This window comes from Capsicum annuum, chromosome 4 (assembly GCF_002878395.1).
Source record: "Capsicum annuum cultivar UCD-10X-F1 chromosome 4, UCD10Xv1.1, whole genome shotgun sequence".
Lineage (NCBI taxonomy): Eukaryota > Viridiplantae > Streptophyta > Magnoliopsida > Solanales > Solanaceae > Capsicum > Capsicum annuum.
The window spans coordinates 1,500,513-1,514,695 of NC_061114.1; the positions used below are offsets into that span (position 1 = coordinate 1,500,513).

At 31.0% G+C, this 14,183-nt stretch overlaps 1 protein-coding gene and 1 pseudogene across 1 annotated transcript; one reads left to right on the plus strand and one right to left on the minus strand.

Annotated features, from left to right (window-relative positions):
* Positions 1-6,489: 6,489 nt before the first annotated feature.
* LOC107869902 lies at positions 6,490-8,540 on the plus strand (annotated as a pseudogene).
* A 1,087-nt stretch (positions 8,541-9,627) lies between these two features.
* Positions 9,628-13,237, minus strand: LOC107868450 (prunin 1 Pru du 6.0101). Its single transcript, XM_016715140.2, has 4 exons — positions 12,870-13,237; positions 11,328-11,581; positions 10,388-10,891; positions 9,628-10,170 (listed from the first exon to the last, which is right to left on the minus strand). The coding sequence occupies exons 1-4, from the start codon at positions 13,210-13,212 to the stop codon at positions 9,784-9,786; spliced, it is 1,488 nt and encodes a 495-aa protein (XP_016570626.2). The 5' UTR covers positions 13,213-13,237; the 3' UTR covers positions 9,628-9,783.
* Positions 13,238-14,183: the final 946 nt, after the last annotated feature.

The following is a 14,183-nucleotide window of genomic DNA, read 5'->3' on the forward strand; positions in this document are numbered from 1 at the left end:
TAATGTATTTTTTGAACAAATTGTGAAGCTTTGTAGAATTTCGATTACGAACATAATTTAAACAAATTTCGATTTGAATTTTATTCAATTATTTTCTGAAATCCTAGATCAATGAATGATCGAATTAAGCTGTTGAATGTGATGAAATTTTATTGACACATATCAAAATACAAATTAGGTATGCTCCCAGATGTATTTTTTTGTATTTAATGTTAAAACTGCATATGTATTTATGCTATACTTAATGTTAACATTGCATATGTATTTTTGGTTTGTTTGTCGGAATTTCAGAATATAACTGTATATGTAAAAATATATGTTATACATGTTTTACTTCTGTTCGATTCAGTAGTTTCTGTATTTGATTGAAGAATTTTGCTGTGTTTGTATTTTAAGTTTAACAAATGTTCAGTAAATGTATTTTTGATTGTAGTTGTTGGCTGTGTAAGTATAATTTACGTTTCTAACTAAAAAAATCTGTTTCTTTTTTTTTTTTTGAAAAAGTGTATGTTGTAATAATTGACTTCTTAGAAATATGTATATTTGTGCATTTTGGGTGAAATCTGTTAGAAATGGGAAGCATATCAATTCTCATGAAGCACTCTGGAAGGTGGATGTATGAAAAAAATTATGAAGAGTACGCCATTGATGCTATATTGTTGAGCATTAGCATCATTCAATGAGTTGCATGATGTTTTGGCATCACACTTAAATGTGGATTGGGCCAGCAAATATATTTTAGTGGAATATCAAATCAGTGGTAATGCGGGGCAAATACAAATACATAGTGCGATATGGGTTTAAAGGTATTTATTTTACAGAAAAAAGAGATACAAGACATTAATTGTCTTCCTTTATCTGTAAGTATTTTGGAGAAAGTTGTTGGGAGCACCTTTTCAAGTTTATTTGCATTCGTTGTTGCAAGAAGATATCCACCAAAGTACAAATGCCCTCCTGGAAGACCTGCAAAAAAGGACCATGAAAAATCGGTTCGGGATATTTTTGGAAAGAAGAACATCAACTCATGCACTGAATGTGGGGCTAAGGGTCACAATAGACGCTCTTATAGGAAATATCGTAAATGATACATTTTTTCTTCTGTATTATTTTTTAATACTTTCTTCTGCACTTTTTATAATAATGAACTCATTTTTATGGTTCTAAACATTTATTTAGCATTTGCGATCTGATGTATATTACATATGTATTTTTGTTCTAAAATCTGAACAATTCATATTTAATTTGGAATTGAATGAATAAACATTAAAATACATATATGTATACATATCTGTATACATATGCTTCATATATATATATATATATATATATATATTGAAGCTAAATACATATGATGCATTCTGCATATGTATTTATTTAATGTAAAATCTGAACACTGTATATGTATTTTGATCTCTAAATCTCACAGCAAAAAAAATAAAACTGCATAAAATACTTAAATGAGTTTATTTCATTCAATTCCCAAACTTAAAGTTTAATTCAACTCATATGTATTTTGAAAGTAAATGAACACAAATTAGAATATATATGAAGGTAACTGCATATGTATTTTTATTAAAATTTCAAAACCGCATATGTATTTCAGAGGTCAATCTCACTTCAACTAATATTATTGAACACTGGAGTAAAACACATAGTACAAAATTGTTGAAAACATATTCAACTTATACAACAGAAATGAATTACTTTCATTCAGTTCAAAATAAGTACTGACATTTAAACACTTTAAAACATGAAATAAGTTTGTACAAAATAACCAACATTCATACAACAGTTTGTCGATTATCCAATATAATAAATTCAGCAATCATCATATTTCTAAAACTTCAGTGACACTAGTTATTCGGCTTTGCCTGTCAGGCCTCAAGGGTGCTTCGACATCGCTATGAACACTTGCTTCTTGTTTTCTCATGCCATAATCCCACAATAGTGCAGCATAACATGTACGAAGTATGTTAGGTTTGAACTCAATCAAAGGAACTCTTTTACCATAATAAAGACACTCTGCGTATGTTACCATATACAAACCATAGTCCCTACAAAAAAAAATTGAATAATAAAATTTAATTTCTACAAACTTACGATTTTGGTAAATGTATATTAAAGTACTTACAAGATTTCACTTGATTGTTGAAGCAATTCATCTGCAAGTAACACATCAAAAAGATCAGACAATTTTTTATCTTTGTATCTTGGATGGTTATGAAGATCAATATCTTTTTTTTTGTAGAAATTACAATCTTGGAGATACAATGGGATAATCCTAGCTAATTTCTCTATCTCAGCTAGAACAACCACATAGTGACCAGAGGATTCATATGAATTATGTAAGGATATGCACCTCTCGGAGAATGATAAAACTGCGAGAACCCAATGATGTTTCTCAAATTTAACAAAAAAAAAAAACATGTAAGACTGTAAAAAACAACAAAACACAATCAACACATCAAAAAAAACATATAACATGCATATGTATTTTGAATAGAACAAATCAGCTCAATGCAATCCCTAAATACATATCAGGAAAAAATAAAAATACATATTAAAACTATACCTTATTAAACTGTAGAAATCAACAAACCACAACCAACACATCAAAAAATACATATAACATGCATATATATTTTGAACAGAACAAATCAGCTTACGCTGATCCATATATACATATCATGATAACATAAAATATATATTAAAACTATACCTTAAACTGTATATATCAACAAAATACAACCAACACATCAGAAAATACATATAACATGCATATGTATTTTTAATAGAACAAATTACCTCACTGTAATTCCTAAATACATATCAGGAGAAACGTAAAATACATGTTAACTCATTCTCTTCTTCAGATTCATTAGCACAAGAGTTTTCAACATCGTCATCAACATTGCTTGACTCTGCAATTTCTTTTGCTTTTCTTTTCTTCTCATATTTTTTTACTTTTCGTCTTTTGGAAAAGAAATATTTTTCAACCATTTTTTTCTTCAAAATATCAGCTATCTTCGAAAAAAATCCAACCAACAACAACAACAGATCAACCCAAAATCATCTACAATATCTATTCAACTCCGGTTATCCTTCATTAATCACAACAAAACAAAACCCAGTTTCAATTCTTATCCAAAATTTAATTTTTTTCAACTATATCAACTCATAAAACATCAAATTTAATTGAAAAACAAACAAAACAAAATTCAGCAAATCCGATGACCTTGATTCTCAGTTAACATCTACAAAAATCAAAACCTTAAAGATGAAGTGGAGAAATTGTTTATATTACAAAATTCAAAAAAAAATATTGAGAAATTGATAACATGCAATAACTGAATTAATTAATTACCTGAAATTGTGGAACAATATCCTTATCAGATCGTGGAAAAAACGTTAAGAAGGAAAAAATTTGAAAGAGAAAATCTGAGAAAAAGCATGAAAAATGGTAAAGTATAAAGCAATCAAAGGAAAGATAAAGTTTAAGCGTGAATAGTGGAACCTGCTTTTGAGAGGCGGTAATTGTGGTCTCCCACTTAAGATAATACTAGGTTTACTACATAAGGTAATTTCATTGAAGTGTTGCTATTTTTTGTAATTTAAAACTTAGGTTTGCTACTCTCTGTAGTTTATCCTATTTAATATTTTTCTCGATTTTAGAATACCTAGCGAAATTAATAAGTAATTTTTTTGGTTTTATAATACATACTTCAATTGACATTTTTGCCCTTTTACTAGATAATTTTTTGATAAATATTTTATTTTATGCCTCACATAATCAAATCGTCCTTCTTCATACTTCCCTATTCATCACTATTCACAAGTTTATGTTGCTCTCAAAAATAAATAAATCACAAAAAAGTAAAAAAACCAGTAATTATGTAAATTCGAATGCACGAGACAACATTTTTAAAGAAGTCTAAACGACACTGTACGTTTCTTATGACAAAGTTCATTTTTCTGCTCTTAACTAGAGATTTCTGATTCGAGTTATCACAAATAGTTGACTTTGACTAATAATTGGATAATGGTCAATGTTATGACTTTTTGTCCCTCATAGTGGTCAATGGGTTTTTTTCAATATGAAAAACAATTAAATATTTTAGTTTCATTTCACATCAAAGCCAAAAAGAAAGTTACACAAAATTTAAGAAATTTTTTTCTAATCCGATTATAAACATATCATAATATATATATAATTATAAAAACTACGCAAAAAGGCCAAATTTGTCGTTAAACTATGAAAATAGATCTAACGTTGCCGTATACTAAAGTATCATACAATTTTTTCCATTAATCGTATCAAGGAAATTTAGCGTCGCTCTTCTACGGTAGATTTTTCAGGAAAATATCACCGACCTTCATCTTCAAAACTTCTAGACTTCATAATTTTTACACATAAAATGGAGCTAACAACGCTAAATTTATAAACTTAAAATTTTGAATTCACTTATAATTTTTAAATCATGTTAAACATGACACGTGGCAATTCAAAGCACACTAAATTTTGATGAAATTTATGCAAGTTGAATTTCTTTTTGTCTTCAATAAAAGGGAACCAACTGGCAATTGTAAACGTGTTACGAAGTATTGATAATGACAAACAAAAAGCAATCTAAAGGAAAAGTATTGTAGGGAAAATAGACAAGTGTATAATATATGTATGTATGAAATTAATATATAATATATGTATATCGATTAGCGAAAGTAAACAGTGAATCTGATCGATTGTTTATGTGTTGGAGTCCCACATCGATGAGTTAAAGGATCCTTGGTCTCCTTACATGGTCTTGGGCAATTCTCCACTCATGATCTAGCTTTTGAGGTTGAGTTAGGCCCAAGGTCCATTTCTTTATCATGGTATCAGAGCCAGGCCCACCCAGTTCATTGTTTCCGATGTTGGGCCCCCCGTCTTATATTATCCACACTCCAGATGTCCAGCCCTGGGCGTGCGGTGGGTGTTGGAGTCCCACATCGGTGGGTTAAAGGGTCTTTGGTCTCCTTATATGGTCTTGGGCAATCCTCCCCTAATGAACTAACTTTTGAGGTTGAGTTAGGCCCAATGTCCATTTCTTTATCATTATGTTAAGACAAAGAAGAAATTTAAAAATCAAAGAAGGTTTTTAGTTTGTAAGTCAATTATATGTAAAGAATAGGCGTAATACATAAACATACATTCTAACTTTGTTTCAGTTGGCGAGTAAGTATTTCAATTTTGAGAGTGCACATCGATCTAGACACCACAGTTTGATCTCGATGAGAAGCTAAACACTCTAATTCGTTCCCACTGTGTCTTGTGGACACCTGACGCTGACGTGACACATAATTTTTGAAGATGCTTAGATGATCATTTTATAAGTTGAAGTGTTTAAACGAGAGAGTTGAAACTAATTGAGATGTATATATATGCATACTTAAAGTTGGAGTGTTTAGTTGTCAGTTGAGGTTAAGTTAAAATGTTTATCTATGTATTACGTCAAAAGAATATTCAAAGTTCAGTTGGTTGACTATCTAAACTTTTTCATTATTGGATCGACCATTCGATTAAATTTTTTACCCATTTTTTTTTTTTTTTGGAACCTCAACGGAAAACTCCAACCATTGTCCTTTGAGTATGTACTGGATAAATCCTTGCAAATTACATATGAAATATAATAAACAACACATTTCTTTCCACCCATTTTGGATTGTCCACACACTTGCACTATACAATATCTAAATATGTTAATTATTGAGATAAGCAACCACTACCGGGGCGGAGCCACCTTTGGACAAGGGGTTTATCTGAACTTCCTTAGGTAAAAAATTATATTCTTTATGCATGATTAAAATTATTTTGTATATATCTATAGTAGATGTTGAATCCACTTCGGCTAGTTTGTATGTTCACTTCTGAACCCCTTTAGTGAAAATTCTGATTCCGCCACTGTCCAATATCCCTTCGAACTATATCCAAAGTTGTTACGACACACCCCCAACTTCATAGGAGTCCTATTACCCCACTAAACTCAATTTTAGCATACTTTTGTCACCCTTTTATGCTGACGCGACATTTTTATTACATAAAATGAGGCTCACGTCAAAGGTGTCACGTCAACTAAAAAGATTGACAAATAGTGTCACGTCAGCTAAAAGAAGGACAACAATATACTAAAATTTAGTTCAAAGGAGTTATAAAATTCTTGCGAAGTTGGAGTGTGTCATACCAAATTTAATCATACTTCAGGAGTTTACGAGATGCTTGACTCAATTATTTGGAAGAAAAAAAAAACAACTTCCTGGAAATTGCAAGAAAGGACTTTTTGAACTTTGACCATTGTTTTATTTTTGTCACACACTTCACTATACTAATCACTTCACCCTTCTTCATTTTTCTAATCACTTCACCCTTCTTCATTTTTCTTTCTTTCAATAGTGAGATTTTCGATATATATATATATATATATATATATATATATTTTAGTTCGTTCCAAAAAGAAAAATGGTCAGAGCGCCTTGTTGTGATAAGACAGGTTTAAGGAAAGGGCCATGGGCTTTTGAAGAAGACCAAATTCTCATATCCTACATTCAAAAATATGGTCATGGCAATTGGCGCGCTCTTCCTAAACAAGCCGGTAATTGCTCGAAAAAATTTAATGTATTTCATCTATTTCAGTTTATGTGATCTTATTTTCATTATAATATGTCCTATTATGATAATGTATCTTTTATAAATTTGAAATATTTTGATTATAAATATATTTAGTCAAGCTTTTGAAAGTTTGAGGTGTTTGATTAACTTTTAGGAAAAATATAAGTATTTTTTTAGAATCTTGGCCAAACACTTGTTTAATTTATCAAATCCAAATTGTTGCTATCTAAAAATATAATTCATACAAATATTATGTCACATTATATTAAGAATGCAAGTTTTTTATGTATATAGAAAAAGCTTGTGATTCTTAAATTTCGCGCCGAATAAAAAAGGGTGATGTGGAATTATAGCGAGGGGGTAATAACTATTTTATTGACATATTATATTTACTAAAAGTTTAATTAATAGAAAAATATGATAAAAATGGAAAGAAAAAAAGATGGTTTTAAAGGATCAAAACCTAATTTTGATTTATATTTTTCTTGAGATTTTGGAAAGTAAAACTCATTTTTGATATTTATTTTGATTTTTTTTTTGTTTATTCAGGATTATTAAGATGTGGAAAAAAGTTGCAGATTGAGGTGGATGAATTATTTAAGTCCAAATATAAAGAGGGGAAATTTCACTAAAGAAGAAGAAGATAATATCATCCATTTACATGAAATTCTTGGCATTAGGTTAGTTTTAAATCAAATATAATTTTCATATTATATTTTATATTTTTTGATATGTTTTATTTGAGTCGTGTATCAATTAAAAATTGTATTTCGGTCTTTATAAATCAGGGGGTTACACTGAATTTATTGTTGTTGTTGTAATATCTTGTATTCTCAAACTCTTTTTTCTTTTCTCCTCCTTATTTCGTCAGATTGATTTTATGTAACGGTATGACTAGATATAAAATTTAGTAAAATAGAAAAGTAACGTCAGAATTTTTAGTCTTAAACATGTTACGCCATTTATGTTCACTTCAAGAGAAAAAAAAGATGAGAATTAGTAATGAAATTCATTGCTAATATATCGCTAAATAGTTCGTAGCTAATATATATTTTTTGAAAAGAATTTGCCTCAAATCTATAATTAAACAGGATTAGCGATAAATTTTATTGTTTAGCGAAAGAAATTATAAATAGTAAATTTATTATTAAGGGGTTCGAAATACTAGAATGACACACTTCCACGTGTGTGTTTTTGTTATGCCCATATATTTTTATTTGGTTTATGTGAAGTATTATATTAATTCAACAAGATGTGTAGAAAGATTCGATTTAGATAAGTTAGTAAATAGAATAATAATTAATTCAATTAGCAAATATATACATTAATTGTATTAAAAAAAAAATGCACATGTGAATTTGACATTATAAAGATATACTAATCTTTTAAAAATCTCTATATCTATGCACTATTTAATTTACAATGACTTTTATACTATACTCGTATCTTAATAAAGATATTTTGATTTTTTTTTTTCAGATGGTCAGCAATAGCAGCATGATTGTCGGGAAGAACGGATAATGAAATTAAAAATATTTGGCTCATTTGAAGAAATGGCTAAAAAATTATCAACCTTCTCAGAGTTCAAAAAGACACTCCAAAAAGACTAATCGAATAAATAGTTTCCCGCATGCTCCTAACTCATCACAAGTATCATCTAGCGAGACGTCAATCGTGACATCTGATTCATCGTCATCGATCATCGCCTCTGGCGCGATGATCGACAATACGATAGCGGTTAAACTGGAAGAATCGGACTCGTCAGAGTATCTTACCGAGATCGATGAGAGTTTCCGGACAGACGATGATATGGACTTTTTGTTCAACTTTTTTATAAAGGCTGAGGACTTTTCAGAATTACCAGAACTTTGAGGGGTCAATTTTGAGTTTCATCATAAATTAGGAGTTGACAAATTTGAAAAATTCTCTGTGTTTTTTTTTTTTTTTTGACCGTTAAATATGGAAAGGACCATCAAATTCTTTTATTCATTTAATTATTATTATTATTTTGAAATTTGAAATTTTTTGCTTTTTGTTTTAGCATGTATTATAAAGTTGAGAGTGATGGATAAAGATAGTGGAAAATACTATATTGGCATATGAAAAATGTTAATTATATAGATAGAGACATGTTGAGGGACCATATAGAAAGAAAAAAAAATTATTTAAGTTATATACACATAAATAGTGTAATGATATTTTACGTCACTATAATTTAACTCATTATAACATGTTATGTTATGTATAGTTTATTTTCGATTGTCAACCAATACAACAAACGTGGGGAAAAGGATCAATTTTGCCTTTTGAACTATATAGGGCATTTTTTCCTTTAATGAATCTGCGCATCGTGAATCTAGATTAATTGGATCATTAAGTACAATTTGAATTAATCGATCATTGAGTTTCAAATATCAAATACACGGTCGATAAAATTCGAGTTATAATCGAATCATTGCGTATCGAATACAGAGTAAGCTTTGCGAATAAAAAAAGTGATATCTATCTGGTGTGATGTATGAAAATATACAACAAAGTTGAATTTATTGATTGGTAATGTCATATAGGCCCAAGTTAGATATCCAATTGGTTCAAAAATCAAAGAGTAAAGCATCTCGTAACCCCCCGGAACTATGACCAAATTTGTTACGATACACTCCAATCACGGAGGTCCTACTACTCTCGTAATCTAAATCTTACTGCAATTTTGTCATCTTTTTTAGCTGACGTGACACTTTTTGTTCACTTTTTTAGCTGACATGACACTTTTGATGTGGATCTCATTTTATGTAATAAAAGTGTCTCGTTAGCACAAAAGGGTAATAAAAATACGTTAAAATTGAGTTAAGAGGGTAATAGGACCCCCTGTGAAGTTGGAATATGTCGTAGCAACTTTGATCGTAATTCAGGAGGGTATTAAATGTTTATCTCAAAATCAAACCTATTTCTCGATTCACTTAGAAAGAACATTGAAAAGACAGATGTAACTTCAGAACTGCCTTTTACTAGGCAATTTTTTTTTTTTTTTCATTATTATTCGCTCAACATACAAAATCCTAACATTAAAGATAGGACTTTATGACATTACATTATTTGATTTTTTTTTATTTTTTTTTTAGCGTAATGTTACATTTTTCATTTTAGGCATATTGCCTCTTAGACCTACTTGGACCAAAAACACTAAGCTCACCCCTATTATACTTCAAGCTCTTTGCCTCTTGCCTAGAAATTTGATATGAGTTCATGAGGACTTCCTCTGGCATGGCTCGAATAGCCGATAACCGCCCGGCTAATTGGCTAACCATCGCGTTGTCATTGGTCTTGAAAGCGATGTACTCGAGCCCTTGCTCCCCTGCCTTCTTCACAATCGCGAAGTTTTGAGGCACAACGATTAGTTGCCCTTGCCTAACCTCATCATCGAACACGGACCTTCCTGCATTCCCTACCACTTGGAACCGACCGCTTCCACGTATGATGTAGATGACTGAGTGAGCATTCATGTTCCAGTGTGGCGCCACGATAGCATTCTGCAAAAACGCGTAAAAATGTCACACATTCGTATAAGAATGTAAGTACTTATATACATCGATCATATAAAGTATATGAACAGTTTCATGTAGTTAACTCAAACTACTAGTTATATGTCATGCTACTAAATCATAGTGACAAACACATGCATTTATATCGACTATCAAGTCGGTATATAAAAGTTAAAAACATTTTAACAGGCGAATAACCACTTACCCTATAGAGGGTACCCCTCTCCGCGCTGAGCTGGAGATAGTTAAGGACAGGTAGAGTGTTGCTATTGGCCGTGGCTATACGTCCACCACGTGGATTGTACACATCAGTCCTAGTAGGATGACCAATGTTTTGCCTCAACTTCATTGTGCAAAAAGTTTGTTCCAATCCATTAAGAGGATATCCTCTTTTTCTACCACATTCGCCTTGTTCTTGTTCTTGTTCTTGTTCTTGTTCTTGTTCTTCTGATTCTTCTGGGATGAGGAACCGTAGGTTCTCAGCGCGAATGATGGCTCCCCTCTCGGGCGCTTGTTCCTGGAGCTTTCTTATCATCTCAAAGTCGACGTTGAATGCCTCAGAGAGAAGTTGAGCGTCGAAACCGGTTAACATGTTGCCTCCACTCTCTTGTTCTGAGCCTCTTGTTCCAAATTGGCTTGTTTCCTCTTGTTGTCTTCCTAATATTTGTTGTTGTACTCCCTGTTGAGGATTTCCAGCTAGGAAGAATTTCTGCCAAATTGAAAATCAATTAAAAAAATATATATAATTAAGTATACAGAACGAATGAAGTTTTCATTCTGTACATGTCAGATATTATTCTTTTTTCAGACAGACGAAAAATTACCCTCAAGGTGAGGTCAAGTTAATTGGCCTCATTAGAAGTGTCAATAAGTGGACATGAAAATAAGTCTATGACTATAACATGTCATTAAAGGTAAAATGTTCTTTATTTAGAAAGATATCATTCTTTTTTTTTTTTTTCCAGACAGACGAAAAAGGTGAGGTCAAGTTGATTGGCCTCGTTAGAAGTGTCAATAAGTGGAAATGAAAATAAAGACTTGAAAAATAAGTCTATGACTATAGCATGTCATTAAAGGTAAAACGTTCTTTATTTAGACATCTATCATTCTATTTTTTTTTTTTTTTCAGATAGATGAAAAATTACCCTGAAGGTGAGATCGAGTTGATTGGCATTATTAGAAGTGTCAATAAGTGAGACACTAATAATAGGTTCTTCACCATCATTATATGTCCAATGAGTAACTCCGGCAGGCAATGCAAGTATATCGCCCGCCCTAAATCGCCTAACTTTCTGGTGACGATCGACATGTCTCCGCTCTCTTGTCGGCCTCGATTGTGAAAACTCGGTTTCAAATGTCTCGGCGCAGCCGGGAAATACGGTTGAAAAAACTCCACTTCCTACATTCATACAAAAAGAAAAAAAGAAAAAAAAAAATCAAAAAAAATACAAATGTTAACAAAACCATAACACGTGCTACTATAGAGTAGCATCAACGACAGATTTAGAATTTATATGTAATAATGTTGTAAGTTACAAGAAAAAAAATGTTAACAAAAACAATAACACGTGCTACTGTAGAATAGCGTCCGCGACAAATTAAGAATTTATATGTGACAATGTCGTAAGTTACCAAAAAAAAAGAAAAAATATGAAAAAAAAAATTAAAACAAATGTTAACAAAAAACATAACACGTGCTACTATAGAGTAGCATCAGCGACAAATTTAGAATTTATATGTGACAATGTTGTAAGTTGCAAAAAAAAAATGTTAACAAAAACAATAACTCGTGCTACTATAGAGCAGCATCAGTGACAAATTAAGAATTTATATGTGATAATGTTGTAAGTTACAAAAGAAAAAAAAAAATATAAATGTTAACAAAAACCATAACACGTGCTACTATAGGGTAGCGTTAGCGATAGATTCAGAATTTATATGTGACAATGTTATACGTTACAAAAAAAATGAAAAAAAATTAAAACAAATGTTAACAAAAACCATAACACGTGCTACTATAAAGTAGCGTCAACGACAGATTCAGAATTTATATGAGACAATGTTGGTTGTACTTAAATGTAAATGCTATGATATATGTTATTCAGAGTACGAGGATCAGACTATTATAAAAAAAAAGAAATTATCCTTTTTTTTAAGTGAATTCAAGAATAGATTTTTTGAGTTTTTGAAATAAAATTTGTATTTGGATTCGACAAAATACATTACTTTTTGTTTATGTGAATTCAAAAATAGAAATACATAAAAATAGATCTTCAAATTTTAGATTTTTTTTTTTTATATATTTGAAAACTAAATAAAAAACAGAGCAATCGAATAATTCATAAGTCAAGAATATCAAAAAAAAAAATTAAGAAACAACTAAAATATTTAAGTTGTAAATAAAGGAAAAACTCTTTTTAACAACTCGAAAAAGTGTTTATTTGTGACATATAAAATAAAACAAATAAAAAAAATTTAAGTTGTTAATTCAAAAGGTGGTTAGTTGGCTCACTCAAAATAGACTTTTACTTTTACTTTTACGGTGCGCAAATCTGAATTACTCAAATTTCTAGAAAAAAGAAATTACTCGAATTTCGAGAAAACTTTTACGGTGCGCAAATCTGAATTACTCAAATTTCCAGAAAAAAGAAATTACTCGAATTTCGAGAAAAAAGAAGAAGACTTGCCTTGCACGATATAGATGAGTTGGGGAGTGTTGCTATAGTAAGGCAACAAAAGCCCGTTGCGCCGGATCTCATGCCTAACGGCTTGAACTCCGGCGCACTCAAATTGTTCTTGGGTAGCATCCCAAAACTCTACAACTCCGGCCTCAGCCTCGAACCTGCGATTAGGTTCCTGAGCGTTCAGATGCTCGATCTGGCACTCGGTCTTGGACCTGAATGCCTTATGCTGCCGCAAGTTCTGCGGTGTTGGGAATATCTGCTGTCGCTCAAATACCTGAGCGGCAGTGATATGACAAAGAAAGAGAAAACAAAAGAAAAAACATAAGAGAGAGGAATTTGAAGCCATTATTATTATTATTAATATTTTTTTTTTGTTGTTGTGATGAAAAAAATTGGAAAAAATGAGTGGAATTTATAGGAAAAAATTGAAGAAAAAAAGTTGACACGTAATTGTTTGCATGGAATCAAAGTGTTTAAATTGAATTTAATACATATGGCATTGGATTTCTGCATAATGAGTTGTTATTTTTGGTGTTTGTATATGCATGGAAATTTGTTTGTTTTCAAATGTTTGTTACTTGGTTTGGTGTTCCATGTGTTGCGTTGACAGCAAAAAAAAAAGAAGAAAAAAATTTGGAAATATTTAAATATTGATTACATTTATTAATTTGTTGTGAGATTTTTTTGTATTTTAATTGAAAGTGTATCATATGTTTTTTGCGTCGAGAGTATATTAGAAATAATTCTTGGATAAGTTTGTGTACATTCCTCTCAACATACCTTACTAACGGGATCACAATGAATATGTCATTATTATTATTATTTTATTATTATTGTTACGTACCATATGTGTCGATCCCCATTTCACAAGGTAGGGTTAAGACCGTGCGCGCTCATACAACCCGACCTCGCTAGCCCTCCTTGTAGGATTACGTTTGGATATGTTGTTGTCATCGTCATCTTTTTATAACATAGAGAGTGGTATCTATATTATATAAAGTACAGTACTTGGTTACATACAACCAAATAAACGTGTCCTTTAACTTGGCCTAGCGGGCGTCTATGTCCTTCAATCTAGAATGTGCAAAAGTAGGCGGTTAAACTATCATAAAGTTAAACAAGTAGACACATACGTCCTATGTGACATATCTGAGGCGATTTGACATATAGGATGCGTGCATCTCACACGATTTGTCACGTACAGTTTAAGTTGCTACTTGTGCACATGCAAAGTTGGAGGGTCAAGATGTCATGTAAGACCAAGTTAAAGGGCACGTTTATGTATTATGACTTCAGTTATTCCTACGTGGCATATTT